The 16,481-nt window shown below is 36.2% G+C and overlaps 1 protein-coding gene across 1 annotated transcript in view; it reads right to left on the bottom strand.

Moving 5' to 3' along the window:
* The window catches only part of NMD3 (NMD3 ribosome export adaptor), a gene marked incomplete at both ends in the record, with an annotated part of 39,536 nt that overhangs the window by 7,142 nt on the left and 15,913 nt on the right, over nucleotides 1-16,481 (bottom strand). The window contains 4 exons of the mRNA XM_084231181.1: nucleotides 4,900-5,045; nucleotides 6,168-6,285; nucleotides 7,821-7,917; nucleotides 8,539-8,617. Of these exons, the coding sequence (XP_084087307.1) occupies nucleotides 4,900-5,045; nucleotides 6,168-6,285; nucleotides 7,821-7,917; nucleotides 8,539-8,617 (440 nt within the window). The remainder of the gene's footprint in view (nucleotides 1-4,899; nucleotides 5,046-6,167; nucleotides 6,286-7,820; nucleotides 7,918-8,538; nucleotides 8,618-16,481) is intronic.

The following is a 16,481-nucleotide window of genomic DNA, read 5'->3' as shown; positions in this document are numbered from 1 at the left end:
TGGGCGAGGGTCCCACATGGTGAGCAGACCTCTCCTGCCGCACCCGCTGCTCCCCTCAGCAGTGTACTTCGTCAGTCTGCCTGTTCTGCTCCCCCGCTCTGGCTCTGGTGAATTCTCTCACCCTCCCTTGCTTCTGACTGTACCCAGTGCTTGTATAAATAAATAAATAAATCTTTAAAAAAAATCATAGAGGATCCAGCTACAGAATAGTTCTCCCTGATACAAGTGCCATCTACTGGAAAAGTAGAAGCTCTGCATGCACCCTTAGAATTCAGAAAGTAAGTAATAACAGGAAGACCAAAAAAATGACAAAGGAGAATGGGAATCCTCAGGAGAATACTACATCCCAAAAAGAAAACAAACCACAAACAAACCTCCACAAACCACTTGAAAGGCGTGGAAAAGCTTTTCTTCCTATCAGATACAAATGCAAAATTGGTATGAAAAAGAAATTCAAAGAAATAGAAGAAAATAGAGAAAACCTGATCAAAGATGTACAAAAAACTACAGAAAAAAAAAATCTTCAAAAATAAAATTAACACACATACCTCTAGCTAGTCTCACAAAGAGAATTAGGGCAAAAACTCAAATAAATAGGATCAGATATGAAAAAGAAGTTACAACAGACATCTCAGATATTCAGAGCATTATAAGCAATTACTCTGAACAACTGTATGCCAGTAAGTTAAGTAATTTAGACGGGATGGATGAAGACACAGAAATGTGCAAACATCTGAAACGGAATGGGGAATAAATAGAAAACCTGAACAGACCAATTATATGCAAGAAAATTGATATATTAACTAAAAGTCTCCTAAAAAAACAAAAGCCCAGAAATAGTTTCACATATGAGTTCCACCAAATCTTGAAAGAGTAACTATCCTACTCAAATCTTTCAAAAAAGGGGGGGGGGGGGGGGCGGGGGAATACTTCCAAACACATTACCCCATACCAAAGCAGATAGACAATATAGAAGAAAAAAAGACCAATTTCCTTAATGAACAAAGATGTAAAAAATCATAACAAAATCTTAGCAAACTAAATTAATGCAATAAAAGGATTATATACCATGACTAATCGGGCTTACACCAGAGACACCAGCAAAGTTAACTATCAAAAAATGAACCAACGTATTTCACCAAAAGCAGCAACAAAACATTAAAAATCAAATGATCATATGAACAGATGCTGAGAAAGTATTTGACACTATATAATAAAAACCTTCAGTAATCTGGAGACTGATGGGATATAGTTCAACATAATAAAGGCCATATAGGAAAAAACCATAATTAAAAATATTTTCAATGATGAAAAATAGAAAAAAATTGTTAGCTTTTTCCTAACATTTCATACTAAACAAGGATATCTATTTCTCTACTACTATTCAACACAGTATTAACCAATGGAATAGAATTCATAGCCCATAATGTGTCTGAAAGAATTCCATTTTGGATGTTTGCATATTTCTATGCAGTTAATATAGTTTAACAGTATGGACAGTTAATCTATGGCATAGGAGCCAAAAATATACACTGTACCAAGGAAAACCTCTTCCTTAAATGTTGCTGGGAAAACTGGAGAGCTGCATGCAAAAGAATCAAACTACACCACTATTTCATAACATACACAAAAATCCACTCAAAATGGATAAAAACTTGAAACGATAAAATACATACAAGAAAACATAGGCAAAACACTCCATGATACAAAACTCAGAGACATCTTTGTGGATTTGTTTCCAGCAGCAAGGAAAAAACGAGACTATATAAAACCAAAAGTTTCTGCACATCAAACAGAATTATCACTGAAACAAAAAAGACAACTTACTGAACGGGCAAAAATATTTGCGCGCCACATAACCAACAAGGGGTTAATATCCAAGATCTACAAAGAACGCATACAACTCAACACAAAGAAAATCATTTCTCAAAAATTGGGCACAGAAGCTAAATAGGCACTTCTCCAAAGATAACCTACAAATGGCCAAAGACACATGAAAACAATGGTGATCATCACTTATCATCAGGGAGATGCAAAACAAAACAATAATTATTGCCTCACACCAGTAAGAATCCCATAACAAAAACACCAGAAAGTAGTGCTGGTGAAGATGTGAAGAAAAAGGAACCCTCCTACATTACTGGTAGGAATGTAGACTGGTCTAGCCCCTATAGGAAATCATATAGAGGGTTCTTAAAATATCGAAAACGTATCTACCATATAACCCAGCAATTCACTACCGGGTATCTATACGAAAACTACAAAAACAGTAATTTAAAAGGCTATGTGCACTCCTGTGTTTATTGCAGCACTCCTTACAATATTACTTATAATAGCCATGCTATGGAAACATGCCAAGTGCCCAAATACAGATGACTGGATCAGGAAAACATGGTTTATACACACAATGGAATATAAATAACTAAGCTATCAAATAATAAAAATAAAAACTTGCCATCTATGACACCATGGATGGTACTGAAGGGGATTATGAGAAGTAAAGTCAGAAGGAGAAAGAAAAATACATGTGGAATACATGTCACTTACATGTGGAATACAGAAAACAAGAACAAAGCATCAAATAAAAGCTAAGCTAACAATAAACCTTAGAAATATGACTGCAGAACTGAAGCTACCAAATGAAGAGGGGAGTGGGAAGGGAGAATAAAGAGAAGAGAGCACAATGGACTATGGAGGTGGCCTATGGGTGCTTTGGTGGTGGGTATAGTATAGTAACACCAGCTTAGGGGGAAATCCACTACCTCTAAAGCACAATGTTATAAACCAAAGTTTTCTCAACTGAAAAAAACAATTAAGAAAATTAAAAACCTGTCTGCAAAACACAATGTAAAAAGAGAATAAGTAAATAAGCCACTGACAGGGAGAAAAAATATTTACAAAAGACACATCCGTTAATGAGCTGTTAACCAAAAATATACAAATAACTCTTAAAACTCAACAATAAGAAAATAACCAATTTAAAAATGGGCCAAAGACCTTAACAGACATCTCACCAATGGGAAAGGATGGCAAATAAACAAATAAAAAAGGGTTCTACAACAGTATATCAACAGGTAAAGACAACAAATGAGATACCACTATATACCCTGAAATCCTAAACACTGATAACTCTAAATACAGTGTTTTGGAGCAATACAAACTCTCAGACATTGCTGGTGGTAATGGAAAATGGTACTTTCACAATGAAATAGTTTGGCAGTTTCCTACAAAATTAAAGATACATTGCTAATCATAAATCCAACAGATGTGCTCCTTAATATTAGCCTAAAAGAACTGAAAGTTTATTTCCAGAAAAATATTTATATAGCAACTTTATTCACAATGGCAAAAAGGTGGAAGAAATCAAGACATTCTTCAGTATTGATGAATCTAGAATATGAAATGTTATTTGCCCACAAAACTATCATAACTAGAATATAAAATGTTACTTGCCCACAGAACTATCAACTCATGAAAAGATACAAAGGACTCCTCAATGCTTATTACAAAATGAAATAAGCTAATCTGAAAGGCTGTATGATTTTACTAGAGGACTGGAACAGGCTAAGGATCAGTGGCTTTAGTCATTGGGTTGAGAGGTAGGAAAAGTGAAGAGGGAAAGCAGAGAAAATTTTTAGGCAGTAAAATTAACCTACAGTATACTATAATGATGTATTCATGTCATACATTTGTTCAAACCCAAAGAACATGCAATACCAATAATGAAACATAAACTATGGAATTTGGATGATTACAATGTGTCAATGAAGATTCAGCAATGTACCACTCTGATGGGGGATATTAATAACGAAAGGCAAGCAGTTATGCATGTGTGGAGGCAAGGGTTATATGGGCAATCTCTGTACCTCCTTTTAATTTTGTCGTGAACTGAAACTATTCTTAAAAAATTTAGGAGAAAACACCAACTTTTAAACCATTCTGAAGGGGCTTCTACAAGCTAAATTTGGAGTATTCTGAGAGGAAGGAAAGCAGGAAGGGTAAATGAAAGGAGGGAGGAGAGGAGAGAGGCTAGCAAACAAGGGAAAAAATTGTAAGTTACAATACAATGGCAAGATCTGGCTATGAGTGAGTCAAACATTACTTACTTCTGATATATTATGAAAAGCACTAGCTCTGAACTATTCTGGGCAAAAAATAAACTTAAGCAAGCCTATAAACCTGCTTTCCAGTTTAAAAGAAATTAATAAGCAAATTAAATGACATGAGGAAACAAAGAGATGCACAAGATATATTCCCTAGTTAGGAGGTTGAGATCAAAAATGTAAAAATAAGAAAGGGGTGTTCTTTTTAAATAAAAGATTTAAGATGTATAATACTGACATTCAAGGCATGATCTCCAACTAGATATTAATTTGAACAAACCATAAAAGGTACTTTGAGACAAATGAAGAAGTCTGATTATAAACTAGCTTATATTATAGTATATTATATCTAATCTATGTAGCTCTTAGATAATATATGTTCCTACATTTTAGAAATACATAATAAAATAGTATATATGTAATGATAATGCATCATATTTAGTACAAAATATTTGGAAAAATTTTAAGTCAAAAAAAGGTTAGCTTGTTATTTAGTTACGTAAAAAACTAAAGCAAGGAGGTACTTTTTTCATAAAAATGAACATCTATGAAAGTGTTTTTCTAACATTAAAGAGAAAACTTACCATACAGTGTATCACTACTTCAACCACAGAGACCATATATTAAAAGCAAACAAAATGCTAACAAATAATGCATTTTTAATATGGCCTTAGCTTTATCTGGAAATCTCATTTTGGAATTAGCAACAAACTAAAAACAAAATAAAAGAAACTTAAAGGAAGACCAAAATTAAGTTGGGGATTAAAGAAAATAAAGTGGGCAACATGCAACTTACCTTTTTTGATATCATTCCAGCACCTGCACTACGTTTTAGATCTTGGACAATACTGCATTCCATCACAATAAACTCTTCAAGTTGTTTGGGGTGGCATAAACTATTGAAAGGGTGACTCCAGAAAGTACTCCCATCAATATCTGCAACTACGAAAAAACAGAATTTCAAAAGTTGCCAAATGTGCTAACAAGAAAGAAGTATATAAACAAACTGGGAAGCATCAGGTCAACAGATATAACAGTGCCAACTTACTACCTAAGAAATTAGTCCCAAACAACTTAAGCAGTGGGTACCACTGCCACAGAATTAAGTTGCTTTTAAATAAGTCAGATACAATCAGCAGTCATATAGCTGTTTCACGTGCTAGCATTTAACTTCAGGAACATCATCAGCCGTCTTTGCTGTTTAGTTTACAGCTCAACCTGTCAGATAATGTCCACCCAGGTATTGCCAACAGATCTTTGATGAATTCTAACTCACAAGGACAACCAATGACTTTCTGGGAAAGATCAATAAACTTTTTTTAATAGAATGATCAAGTAGTAGGATATGCAACAATATACTAATATGGGGTCTTTAAAAAAATTTTTAAGTAATGTTAAAAATTTTAATGATGAAATTAGTTCAAATTATTTTTTTTAAAAAGATTTATTTATTTGTACAAGCACTGAGTACAGTCAGAAGTGCGGGAGGGTGAGAGAATTCACCAGAGCCAGAGTAGGGAACAGAACAGGCAGACTTGACAAAGTACACTGCTGAGGGGAGCAGCGGGCGGCAGGAAAGGTCTTTGTGCCATGTGGTACCCTCGCCCCGTGGCCAGGGATCGAACCGGCGCTACAGAGGCTGCGGGCAGCTTCGCAACCCAGTGCTCAACCGCTGCGCCATTAGTTCAAATTCTAATTAAAATTTATGTTCTACTGAATCACAAAAAGCCAAATATTCCAAACTTTAAAATATTTGCTTTACACTAAAATTTGGCAGTGAATTTAATTACAAAAATTACATGAAGTAAATAAGCAGTTTTTAGTAAAAACAAGTAGAATAAAACTAGTAAATTTTTAAAGTTGACAGAATTGTTTCTTCAAATAAAAAACAGAAGGGTAACTTATCAAAGTTCAAAAATCCCAGAATTTGTGAGAATTAAACAATGCTAAAAATTTTTAGTACTTTTTCAAAACAATTATTACTTAGAATGTCTGATAATATTAATATAAATTAGTATTGTTTGATAAATTGAACTATCAAGGTAAATAGTTTCTAAAACCTACCTTGTAGGGTATTTGGATCTATGAGATGGATGGCACTGGTTACATGAACACACACACAAATCTGGTTCATATTTCCCAAGCTTTGTGCAAGTTTTGGAGACAGACAAACAATATTATCCTAGGCATAAGAAGTAACCTTTAGATTGATGCAAATATTAAATAAATCTTCAATAAACAACAATATAAACTTGATCTAAGTGCATTTGCAGAAAAAAAATTGTCATTTTTAATTTTATGTATCAACAAAGGGCCTAAAGAATCAGACATCAAGGAAACAAAAGAAAGTATGCCTTAGGGTGGTGATATTTGTCTTAAGAAGTGCTTAATATTTTTCCAAAGCCTATTCACCAAGCTAATGTGTCTATTTCAATTTAACTAAAATGTGAATGTGTATCACACTGTGTATCCACAAGCAAAATATAAAAAATCAGGAGGAGGGCCTCCCTGGTAGCACAAGGGTTAAGCACTGACTGTGAAGCCACCCACAGCCTCTGCAGACCACTACAATTCCCAACCTGCCAGGGAGCAACCCACATGGCACAGCAGACCTCTCCTGTCTTGCCCGCTGTTTCTATAAGCAGTGTATTTCAGTAGATCTGCCTGTTCTGTTCCCCACTCTACCTCTGGTGAATCCTCTCACCCCCTGCACCTCTGGCCTGTACCGCAGATCTTGTATGCATAAATAAATCTTTAAAAAAAAAAAAATCAGGAGGAGTGATTGTCTAAATCTATTTGAAATAAGTCTATTTCAATCTCCATAAAAAATGAATTTCAGAGGAGCAAACAGCTTTCTACACAGTACTTCATCAATAACAATTTGTCGAATTTTAATTTATTTATATTTTTGTAGCAGAGTTTTTACCTTAATGTTTTTAAATAAAATGATAATCTACATCTTGTGTGATTCAGTTTGTCTTTAAATCACAAAAATGGGGCCTCCCTGGTGGCACAGGGGTTAAAGTCTCAGCCCTATCATGCATGCTATCACCAGGCACTGTACCATGAGTTCAATCCCGGGCCTAGAAGTTAACCCATATGGCATAGCAGACCTCTCCTGTCTTGCCTACTGCTCCCCTCAGCAGTGTATTTCAGTTGATCTGCCTGTTCTGCTCCCTACTCTGTCTCTGGTGAATCCTGACTCCTAGCACCACTGTTTATGCATACAAGAACCAGGGTGTAGGTCAAACAAAAAAATGAATCTTAAAAATAAAAGAAATATAATAAATCACAAAAATGATTCTATAAGCATTTCCAAAACACTATTTAGTATCATCTTGCCAAAATCCAGTTTGCACATATTCAACAAGTGTTTCACTGATAATTTATTTTCATGTCATTTCAATTTCCTACATTATTCTAATGTATTCAAAGTTTCACATAACTGTCATGTGCCCACCAGCAACATAACTTTAAATAACATGGACATTAAAAAACTGCTGTGAGGCCTTTTCAGTGACATATCAAAATGAAAGGTATGCCAATGTGTAAATATTATTACTTTTTAATACAGGTCAATGCGTCACAAATTATTTACCAAGGAAGTTTTTTTATTTTTTAAGCCAACCCTCAAAAAAATTATTACATATAAATATAAACCAATTAATTACTTGCACTCTTTTACAGACGTGAGTTAATTAAATGAGAAAAAAATACCTTGCATATTGGAACGATTTCCACAGAAAAAGTGCTTTTGTAATTGTATGTGTTACTATGGATATCCTGAGAGATCAGTCTCTGTGATGCTTTGCATCTATTAAGAGAAAGAATTAAAGGTCCTTACTTATAGTCTCAGAAGTAACAATTTTCATCAAATCAAATCATCACTATGAAAGGTCTGAAACAAGTTCCTGATACTCACTAAGGTGAAGCTTAATTTTATCTACTTGCCATTTCAGAACCTTCATCAAACTAACTGCACCCTATCTAGTTTCAAATTTATCTATTAATTCTAAAACATGTCTTGGCTCAGACCAATCTAGTTTGCATAGAGCATCCATTAAGCCACACTACTGCCCACTGCCAAGTCTGAGTTTACATAATCTCCTTACCTTTCACTTATCACTTTGAAAATTTTCCATTTTAGCAGCTCTTTGATACAGTTGCTCCCTGAAGTCCTCTACTGCCATCTTTCATTTCTCTCACTTAAATATATTGGCTCTATTGTTCAGCACTACAAAGCTTATTATCACAGAGTGAGTCTACGATTACTAATTAAGGTAGCCAATCCAACAAATGCTTATAAGTAATAGCATTCGTGTTACAATTTAAACTATTTTAACAAAAGAGAAGTTGTTGCTGCCTGAAGAATAAATATGACCTATGTCCAGTTCCAGCTCTTTAGACTTGAATTACACTTAGGTTCAGAACATACCTACAAGGAACTGTACAATGAAGAAATTCTACCATCTTCTGAGCATGCTGTTTTGAAGAATAATAGAAATCCAGACCATCTTAAAGGAAAAAAAAATCTACATGAAAATAATTCTGCAAAATAAGATTTTCCTCTATTGACAGGCCTATATCAATGAAATATGTATTAAACAAATTACTAGAAAAAATTAAAAATATAATATTGAACAGACAATAGATTAGGATTATCACATTACCTTAAGACTTGTTTGACAAAGAACAGACAAATCAGACCGATGCTAACAAAACAAGTTTCACAATTTTTAATTTCATACAAGATAAAATTCAAAGTAAAGTGGAGGAGAGAGAAACACTAAACAGAAGAAAGTATACTTCACGTAATAATGGAAACCAAGAAAACAAAAAGGAATGCATATAAAAATGCAGAAATGAGATGCAGAGAGCAAAAACTGTTACAAAAACAAAAATGTTAACACATTCACAATCACTGTTAATGAAGCAAAACTACCTGATTGCTAAAAGTGTTTAGGGATATTTTTCCAAACAACTAACAAGGAAATGAAAATAACTAGAACAGTTAAAACAATGCTGAAGATGAAAAAAGTTGTAGGGAACACTTCCCAATTTCAAAACTCAATAACTTTAGTAAAGTAACCGAGGTAGTGTGGTGCTAATATAAGGACAGATATACAGATCTATGTAATAAACTTGAAGTTCCACATAAATAAAACTTTATAGTCAATAGGTCTTTTTTTTAATTAATTTAATCATTTATTTGGCTATCTGCAGTAAGTCCTGAAGGTCCAGGGTGTGTGGCGTGTAATTTATTGAAACAAAATCAAATTCTTTGCAGAGGTAGATTGTGAGATACATCATTTTGTGAACGTAACAGACTGACTCCCATCATGTGCCATGGATGTAGGACAAAAGGTATACAGAGCTGAGAATGAAGTCAAGAACTAATAAGGGCATGCAACAATGGGGGACACGCAACAATGGGGAATTATAATAATGTAAATCATGAACATAGCAAACATTAACAACATGGGGGTACTATATTAGAATTGGCATCCAAGTGGAAAAAATTTATGAGCTTTTAAATTACATAAAGAATGAACTGCAGGAGGGGGGCGGATCAACATGGCGGCAAGGGAACGCTGGGAGTAAGATCTCCCGTGAAAATAAGTTAATAGGGAGGAAAAGCGGCAGGTTCCAGTGAGAACTGGGACATGGAAGATAAACGGACAACTACAGCAAACTACCCGAAGAAGAAAGTGGCCATAAAAGAGGACTATAAGGGAGGAAAGCTCAGAACCCTGGTACCCTCCCCCACCCACAAAGTCGGCACCCTCCGACCAACAGAAAGGAGGGAAAAAACAAAACAAAACAAAAACCTAAAACAACCAACAAGAACAAACTAAGCATAAAGCAGGACTGTGAGTGGAAAGGAACTATTTCAGCCACCACACCCCATGAACTGGAGCTGTGAAGAACCCTGCAGGATTCTCCTAGGAGGTGAGCGAACTGCTCCTGGCACCATTAGAGAAAAACAAAGACTCCTGGAGACCTACACACAGCCCCAGGCCAGCTGGTAAAGTTGTGCGGGAAAGCAGCCCGCTTGAAAAGCAAACTCTGATTGCAGCTGCCCAGGTACCCGCGCCTGAGACCTAGGCTTGCGGGGATACACGCAGGGGCCCACACTGAGGAGAATGTCCCTCCCTGAATAATCAGACACCAGGCGCCCAGACACGGGAGCAGGGTGCAAAAGGCGCCATTTCTGCGGACACTGAACTGGGCTACAGCCCGCGTCCTGGACCTGAGGGCTTTGGAACTGAGACCCGGGGCACGAAATTTGGGGCGTGGGTTCCCCACAACGGTGGAGCACAAGGCAGACACAGCACCCCAAACCCGTTGAGGCTTTCCCCACCACTCCCACTGTTTCCTGTCCCACGGGGTGAAAAAACAGCTCCACAAGGACACTAGGAAAGATCTCTAGCGCCACCTAGCGACCAGAAAAAAAAATCACCAACACCAGATACAACAGGGACCTTTCTTCAGAAAAGACTGCTTGAAACCAGCAGAAGGCTCCCAGAGGAGCCAGTGGTAAGCTGGGAAGTTCACCCACTCCAGGCCCCTTCTGACCAGCAGTCCAAGCCCAGAGGAGGAGCGGGCACCCATGGGTGGGACAGACTGGGCACGAAGAAGTGTGTGCCCGACACCGGGTGTGCAAAGAGTGCATCCTGCATCGCCATTTTAGAACAGGGACATTTCTTCACTAAACACTGCCTGAAACCAGCAGAAGGCTCCCTCAGGAGCCAGAAGTGAGCTGGGAAGTTTGCCCACGCCAGGCCCCTTCTAGCCTGCAGTCTGAACCCAGAGAGAGAGCGGGAACCCACTGCCAAGGCAGACCAGGTGCGCAGCGTAGTGTGTACCAGCATCAGCATTTTAGAACTGGGACCTTTCTTCAGTAAAGACTGCTTGAAACCGACAGATGGCTCCCGGAGGAGCCAGAGGGAGCAGAGAAGTTCACCCAAGATGCCGGCCAGTCCCAACAAAACAGTATCCCAATTCATAGGGCAAATTTGAAAACAGACAGTAGGGAGTAGAAGAACTACACACAACCTAGCATCCCCTCAGGAAAAAAGCACATCACAAAAAGAAAACCACCCCTCAGATTGCAACGACAGTAACTTGAAAGAACTTCTGAGCCTTCCAGAAAAAGAATTTAAAATTGCCATGATTAAAAAAATAACAGAAGTCATAAAGGAAAACAATGATAACGGAAAAATAATCAGTGATCAGAAAAATGAAATTGAGTCCCTAAAGAGGGAAGTAAAAGAAATGCAGGAGATCAAAGAATTAATGGAGGCACTAAAGAACTCTGGGAAAAACAATGAAAGTAGAATAGATGAAATGAAAGAACGAATAAGCACTCTTGAAGACACAGAAATAAAAAGAACCAAAACAGAAAAGGAAAGAGAAGTAAGAAGAAAAAGAAAGAAGAAAGACTTCGGGAACTATCTGACTCCATGAGGAAAGGAAATATGAGTTATAGGAATACCAGAAAAAGAGGGAAGAGATGTAGGAATACAAAAAATATTCAAGGAGATAATTGAAGAGAACTTCCCAAACGTGAAGGAGCTGAAAATAGATATACAAGAGCAAGAAGAACACCAAACTTCCACGACGAAAGGAAAAATACAGCAAGACACATAATACTGAAGCTCCCAAGAATCCAGGATAAGAAAAAAAATAATGAAGCTGACAAGAGGGAAGAAACAGATAACATTCAAATGAAAACCAATCAGACTGACATCAGACTTCTCCGAAGGAACACTATGGGCAAGAAGAGAGTGGAGGGACATAGGCAACACACTCCAAGAAAACAGATGCCAACCAAGAATACTCTATCCCAAAAAACTCACCTTCCTCTATGAAGAAAGAATAAGGACCTTCCCAGACAAACAGAAACTCTGGAATTTCATTACGACTAAACCCCCACTCCAAAAAATACAACAAGGAGTCCTAAAGCCAGAACCTCAGAACCTCAGAGGGACGAATAACAATGGAAGAAGGCCCAAAAAAAAAATTTATTAAAAGAATAAATAAATAAAATCAAAGGAAAGACAAACACAATGGCAAATACAGATGCTAACATATCAGTATTAACTTTAAATGTAAATGGACTAAACTCTTCAATAAAAAGACACAGAGTGGCAGACTGGATTAAGAAACAAAACCCAACCTTTTGTTGTCTCCAGGAAACTCATTTCGCTACAAAAGATAAAAATAGACTCAAAGTTAAAGGATGGAAAACAATCCTACAAGCAAATGGACCAAAAAAGAAAGCAAGAACAGATATACTTATATCAGATGAAACAGATTTAAACTCCAAAAGATAAAAACAGACCCCAACGGTCACTGCATTATGATCAAGGGGACAATACTTCAAAAAGAAATAACACTCATTAACATATATTCACCAAATGAAGGAGCACCAAAATATATCAGACAATTATTGTCATCTCTGAAAACAGACATCAGAGAAAACACATACGTAGTGGGAGACTTCAACTATCAATAATGGATAGATCAACGAGACAAAAAATAAGTAAAGACACTAAAGCTCTAAATAAGGACCTAGAGAGCTTGGGCTTAACAGACATCTATAGAATACTAAACCGAAAAAAACCGGAGTACACATTTTTCTCAAGCACACACGGATCATTCTCCAGGATCAATCACATACTGGGACACAAGACAAACATCAACAGATACACCAAGACTGAAATCATACCAACCATCTTTTCTGACCATGAAAGCATCAAACTAGAAATAAACCATAAAGAGAAGGCAAGGAAATCTCCTACCTCATGGAGATTGAAAACCACACTTCTGGAAGACCACTGGATTAACAAGGAGATCAAAGAAAAATTAAAAAATTCTTTAAATTGAATGACAAGGAGGACACCAATTTCCTAAATGTATGGGATGTAGCAAAAGCAGTAATAAGAGGAAAGTATATAGCAATAGAGGCTCACATCAAGAAACAAGAAAGAACTCAAAGAAAAACCTAATCTCAAAGATCTAGAAAAAGAACAACAAAAAACCCCCAAAACCAGTAGAAGAAAAGAAATAATAAAAACCAAAGCAGAAATAAATTAAATCAAAACTAAAAAAACAATCCAAAAGATCAAAGAAACCAAGAGCTAGTTCTTCAAAAAAATCAATAAAATAGACAAACCCTAGCCAGGCTCACAAAGGAAAAAAAGGGAGAAAGCACAAATAAACAGGATCATAAATGAAGGAGGAGAAATCACAACGGACACAGCAGAAATCAAAACAATAATCAGTAACTACTATGAACAGTTATAAGGAAACAAGTTCAACAATCTAGAGGAGATAGACAAATTCCAACAACTCTACAATCACCCAAAGCTAAAGAAGAAATAGAACACCTAAACAGACCAATTAAAAGCAGCGAAACTGAAATGGTAATCAAAAACCACCCCAAAAACAAAAGCCCAGCACCTGATGGATTTACAAATGAATTCTACCAAACATTCAGAAACGAATTAGTGCCTATCCTTCACAAACTCTTCCAAAAAGAAATAGAAAAACCGTATGATAATATCAATAGATGCTGAGAAAGTTTTCGAAAAAGTGCAACATCCATTCATGATAAAAGCCCTTGAAATTCCTGGGATACAAGGAACATACCTCATCATCATAAAGGCCATATATGACAAGCCAACAGCCAGTATTTTTCTCAATGGTGAAAAGCTGAAAGCACTTCCATTAAGATCTGGAACAAGACAAGGATGTCCACTCTCACCACAGCTTTTCAATATAATACTGGAAGTCCTAGCCAGAGCAATAAGACAAGAGAAAGACATACAAGGAATCCAAATAGGAATAGAAGAAGTCAAACTATCACTATTTGCAGATGATATGATAATATACATAGAGAACCCCAAAAACTCCACAGAAAAGCTAATTCAACTCATCAATCAGTTCAGTAAAGTGGCAGGATACAAAATCAACATGCAAATGTCAGTAGCCTTCCTATACACAAACAATAAATCTGAAGAAGAAGAAATCAAAAAAAAAATCATCCCTTTCATTATGGAAACAAAAAAAGTCAAATACTTGGGGATAAATCTAACTAAAGAGGTAAAGGACCTATACAAAGAAAACTACAAAACACTGTTAAAAGAAATAGAAGAAAACACAAAGAAATGGAAAGACATCCCCTGCTCATGGATTGGAAAAATAAACATTATTAAAATGGCCATCCTACCAAAAGCAATATACAGATTCAGTGCTATTCCAATTAAAATTTCAATGTCATTCTTCAAAGAAATAGAACAATTATTGGTGAAATTCATATGGAATCACCAAAAACCCCATATAGCCAAAGCTCTCATGAAAAAAAAAAGAGAAGGGAATGGAGGCATCATACTCCCAGACTTCAAACTATACTACAAAGCCAGAATCATCAAAACTGCATGGTACTGGAACAAGAACAGACACACAGACCAATGGAATCGAATAGAAAATCCAGAAATAAACCCACAGATTTATGGTCAACTCATCTTTGACAAAGGAGCAAAGAATATGCATTGGAGCAAAGAAAGTTTGTTTAATAAATGGTGCTGGGAAAACTGGTCACTACATGCAAAAGAATGAAGCTTGACCAGTACCTCACACCATACACAAAAATCAACTCAAAATGGATTAAAGAACTAGACAGAAGTCCTGAAACCATAAAATACATAGAAGGAAATATAGGCGAAAAGCTACGTGATATGCACATGAAAGGCATCTATACAGACACATCACCCAAAGCAGTGATAGTGAAGGCAAAGATAAACAGCTGGGACTACATCAAAATAAAGAGCTTCTGCACAGCAAAAGAGACAATAACAAAAACAAAGAGAAACCCCACCAACTGGGAGAACACTTTTGCATACAACACTAATGATAAAGGACTGAGCACAAAAATCTGCAAAGAGCTGATGAGACTCAACAACAACAAAGAAAATAATCCAGTCAAAAAATGGGCAGAAGAGCTAAAAAGAAACTTCTCTGAAGAGGAAATGCAAATGGCCAACAGGCATATGAAAAAATGTTCAACATCACTTGCAATCAGGGAAATGCAAATCAAAACTACCATGAGATACCATCTTACACCAGTGAGAATGGCACATATTAAAAAAACTAGCAACAACAAATGTTGGTGAGGTTGTGGAGAAAAGGATCTCTCCTGCACTGCTGGTGGGAGTACACACTGGTCCAACCACTATGGAGAGCTGTGTGGAGATTCCTCAACCTACTAAACATAGAGCTTCCATATGATCCAGCAATTCCACTCCTAGGTATTTACCCAAAGGACACAGAAACATTAATTCCAAAAGAGCACCTGCACCCCTATATTTATAGCAGCACTGTTTACAATAGCTAAGCTTTGGAAACAACCCAAATGCCCAAAAATAGATGACTGGATCAAGAAGATGTGGTACATACACACCATGGAATATTACTCAGCATTCAAAAAAGATAAACACATGCAATTTGCAGCAACGTGGATGGCGCTGAAAGGGATCATGCTGAGCGAAATAAGCCAAAAAGAAAAAGAAAAATACCAGATGGTCTCACTCATAGCAGGAATCCAGAAAACTTAAATAAGGGACCAGGAAAATGAATAACTATAAGAAAGTGAAAATCAAAATCAACAAAAACTATGAACCAGAGACACTCTATGGAGGGTGGGGGGCGGGGAGGGATTGGGGTCAAAATAAGGGGTTGCAATTGTATGGGGAATATAAAAATAAAATTTATTTTAAAAAAAGAATGTATTGCATTTGGAATATATAATTACAAAGTAAATTCTAAATTATTTGCATCTTTTGGTTAACATAATTTATAGTCAATAGGTCTTTGATAGGCTCTTAGATTGCACTGAAGAAAAAATAGTCTTTTCACTGGGACAACAAAATATTCACACGGAAAAGATGAATTTAGATCTTTTTCTCACACCGTGCATAAAAACTAACTTCAACAGTTAGACCTAAATATAAGAGTTAGAACTACAAAAACATTTGAAAGAAACCAGAGAAAATCTTTGTGGCATTGATTAAAGAGAACTCTTAAATGCAACATCAAAGCCTAAAAAGTTTTAAAAAATGAGGAACTGGACTTGAATTTTTAAAAACTTTTAATTTAAAAGACACACAAAAGCGTATTATACTACATGATTTCAAAATACATTACTAAGCTGTAGTAATCAAACAGTATAGAATTAGCATAAAGACATGGAATAAAATAAAGAACTCAGAATCAATCCATACATATACAATCAATTTATCTTCAACAAGGGTGCCAGGAAAACAATGTGAAAAGGATAGTTTCTTCAACAAATAGTGTTGGAAAAACTGGATATTC

Source organism: Talpa europaea, assembly GCF_964194135.1.
Source record: "Talpa europaea genome assembly, chromosome: 4".
Taxonomy (NCBI): domain Eukaryota; kingdom Metazoa; phylum Chordata; class Mammalia; order Eulipotyphla; family Talpidae; genus Talpa; species Talpa europaea.
This window is presented reverse-complemented; position numbering and strand designations above follow the sequence as displayed.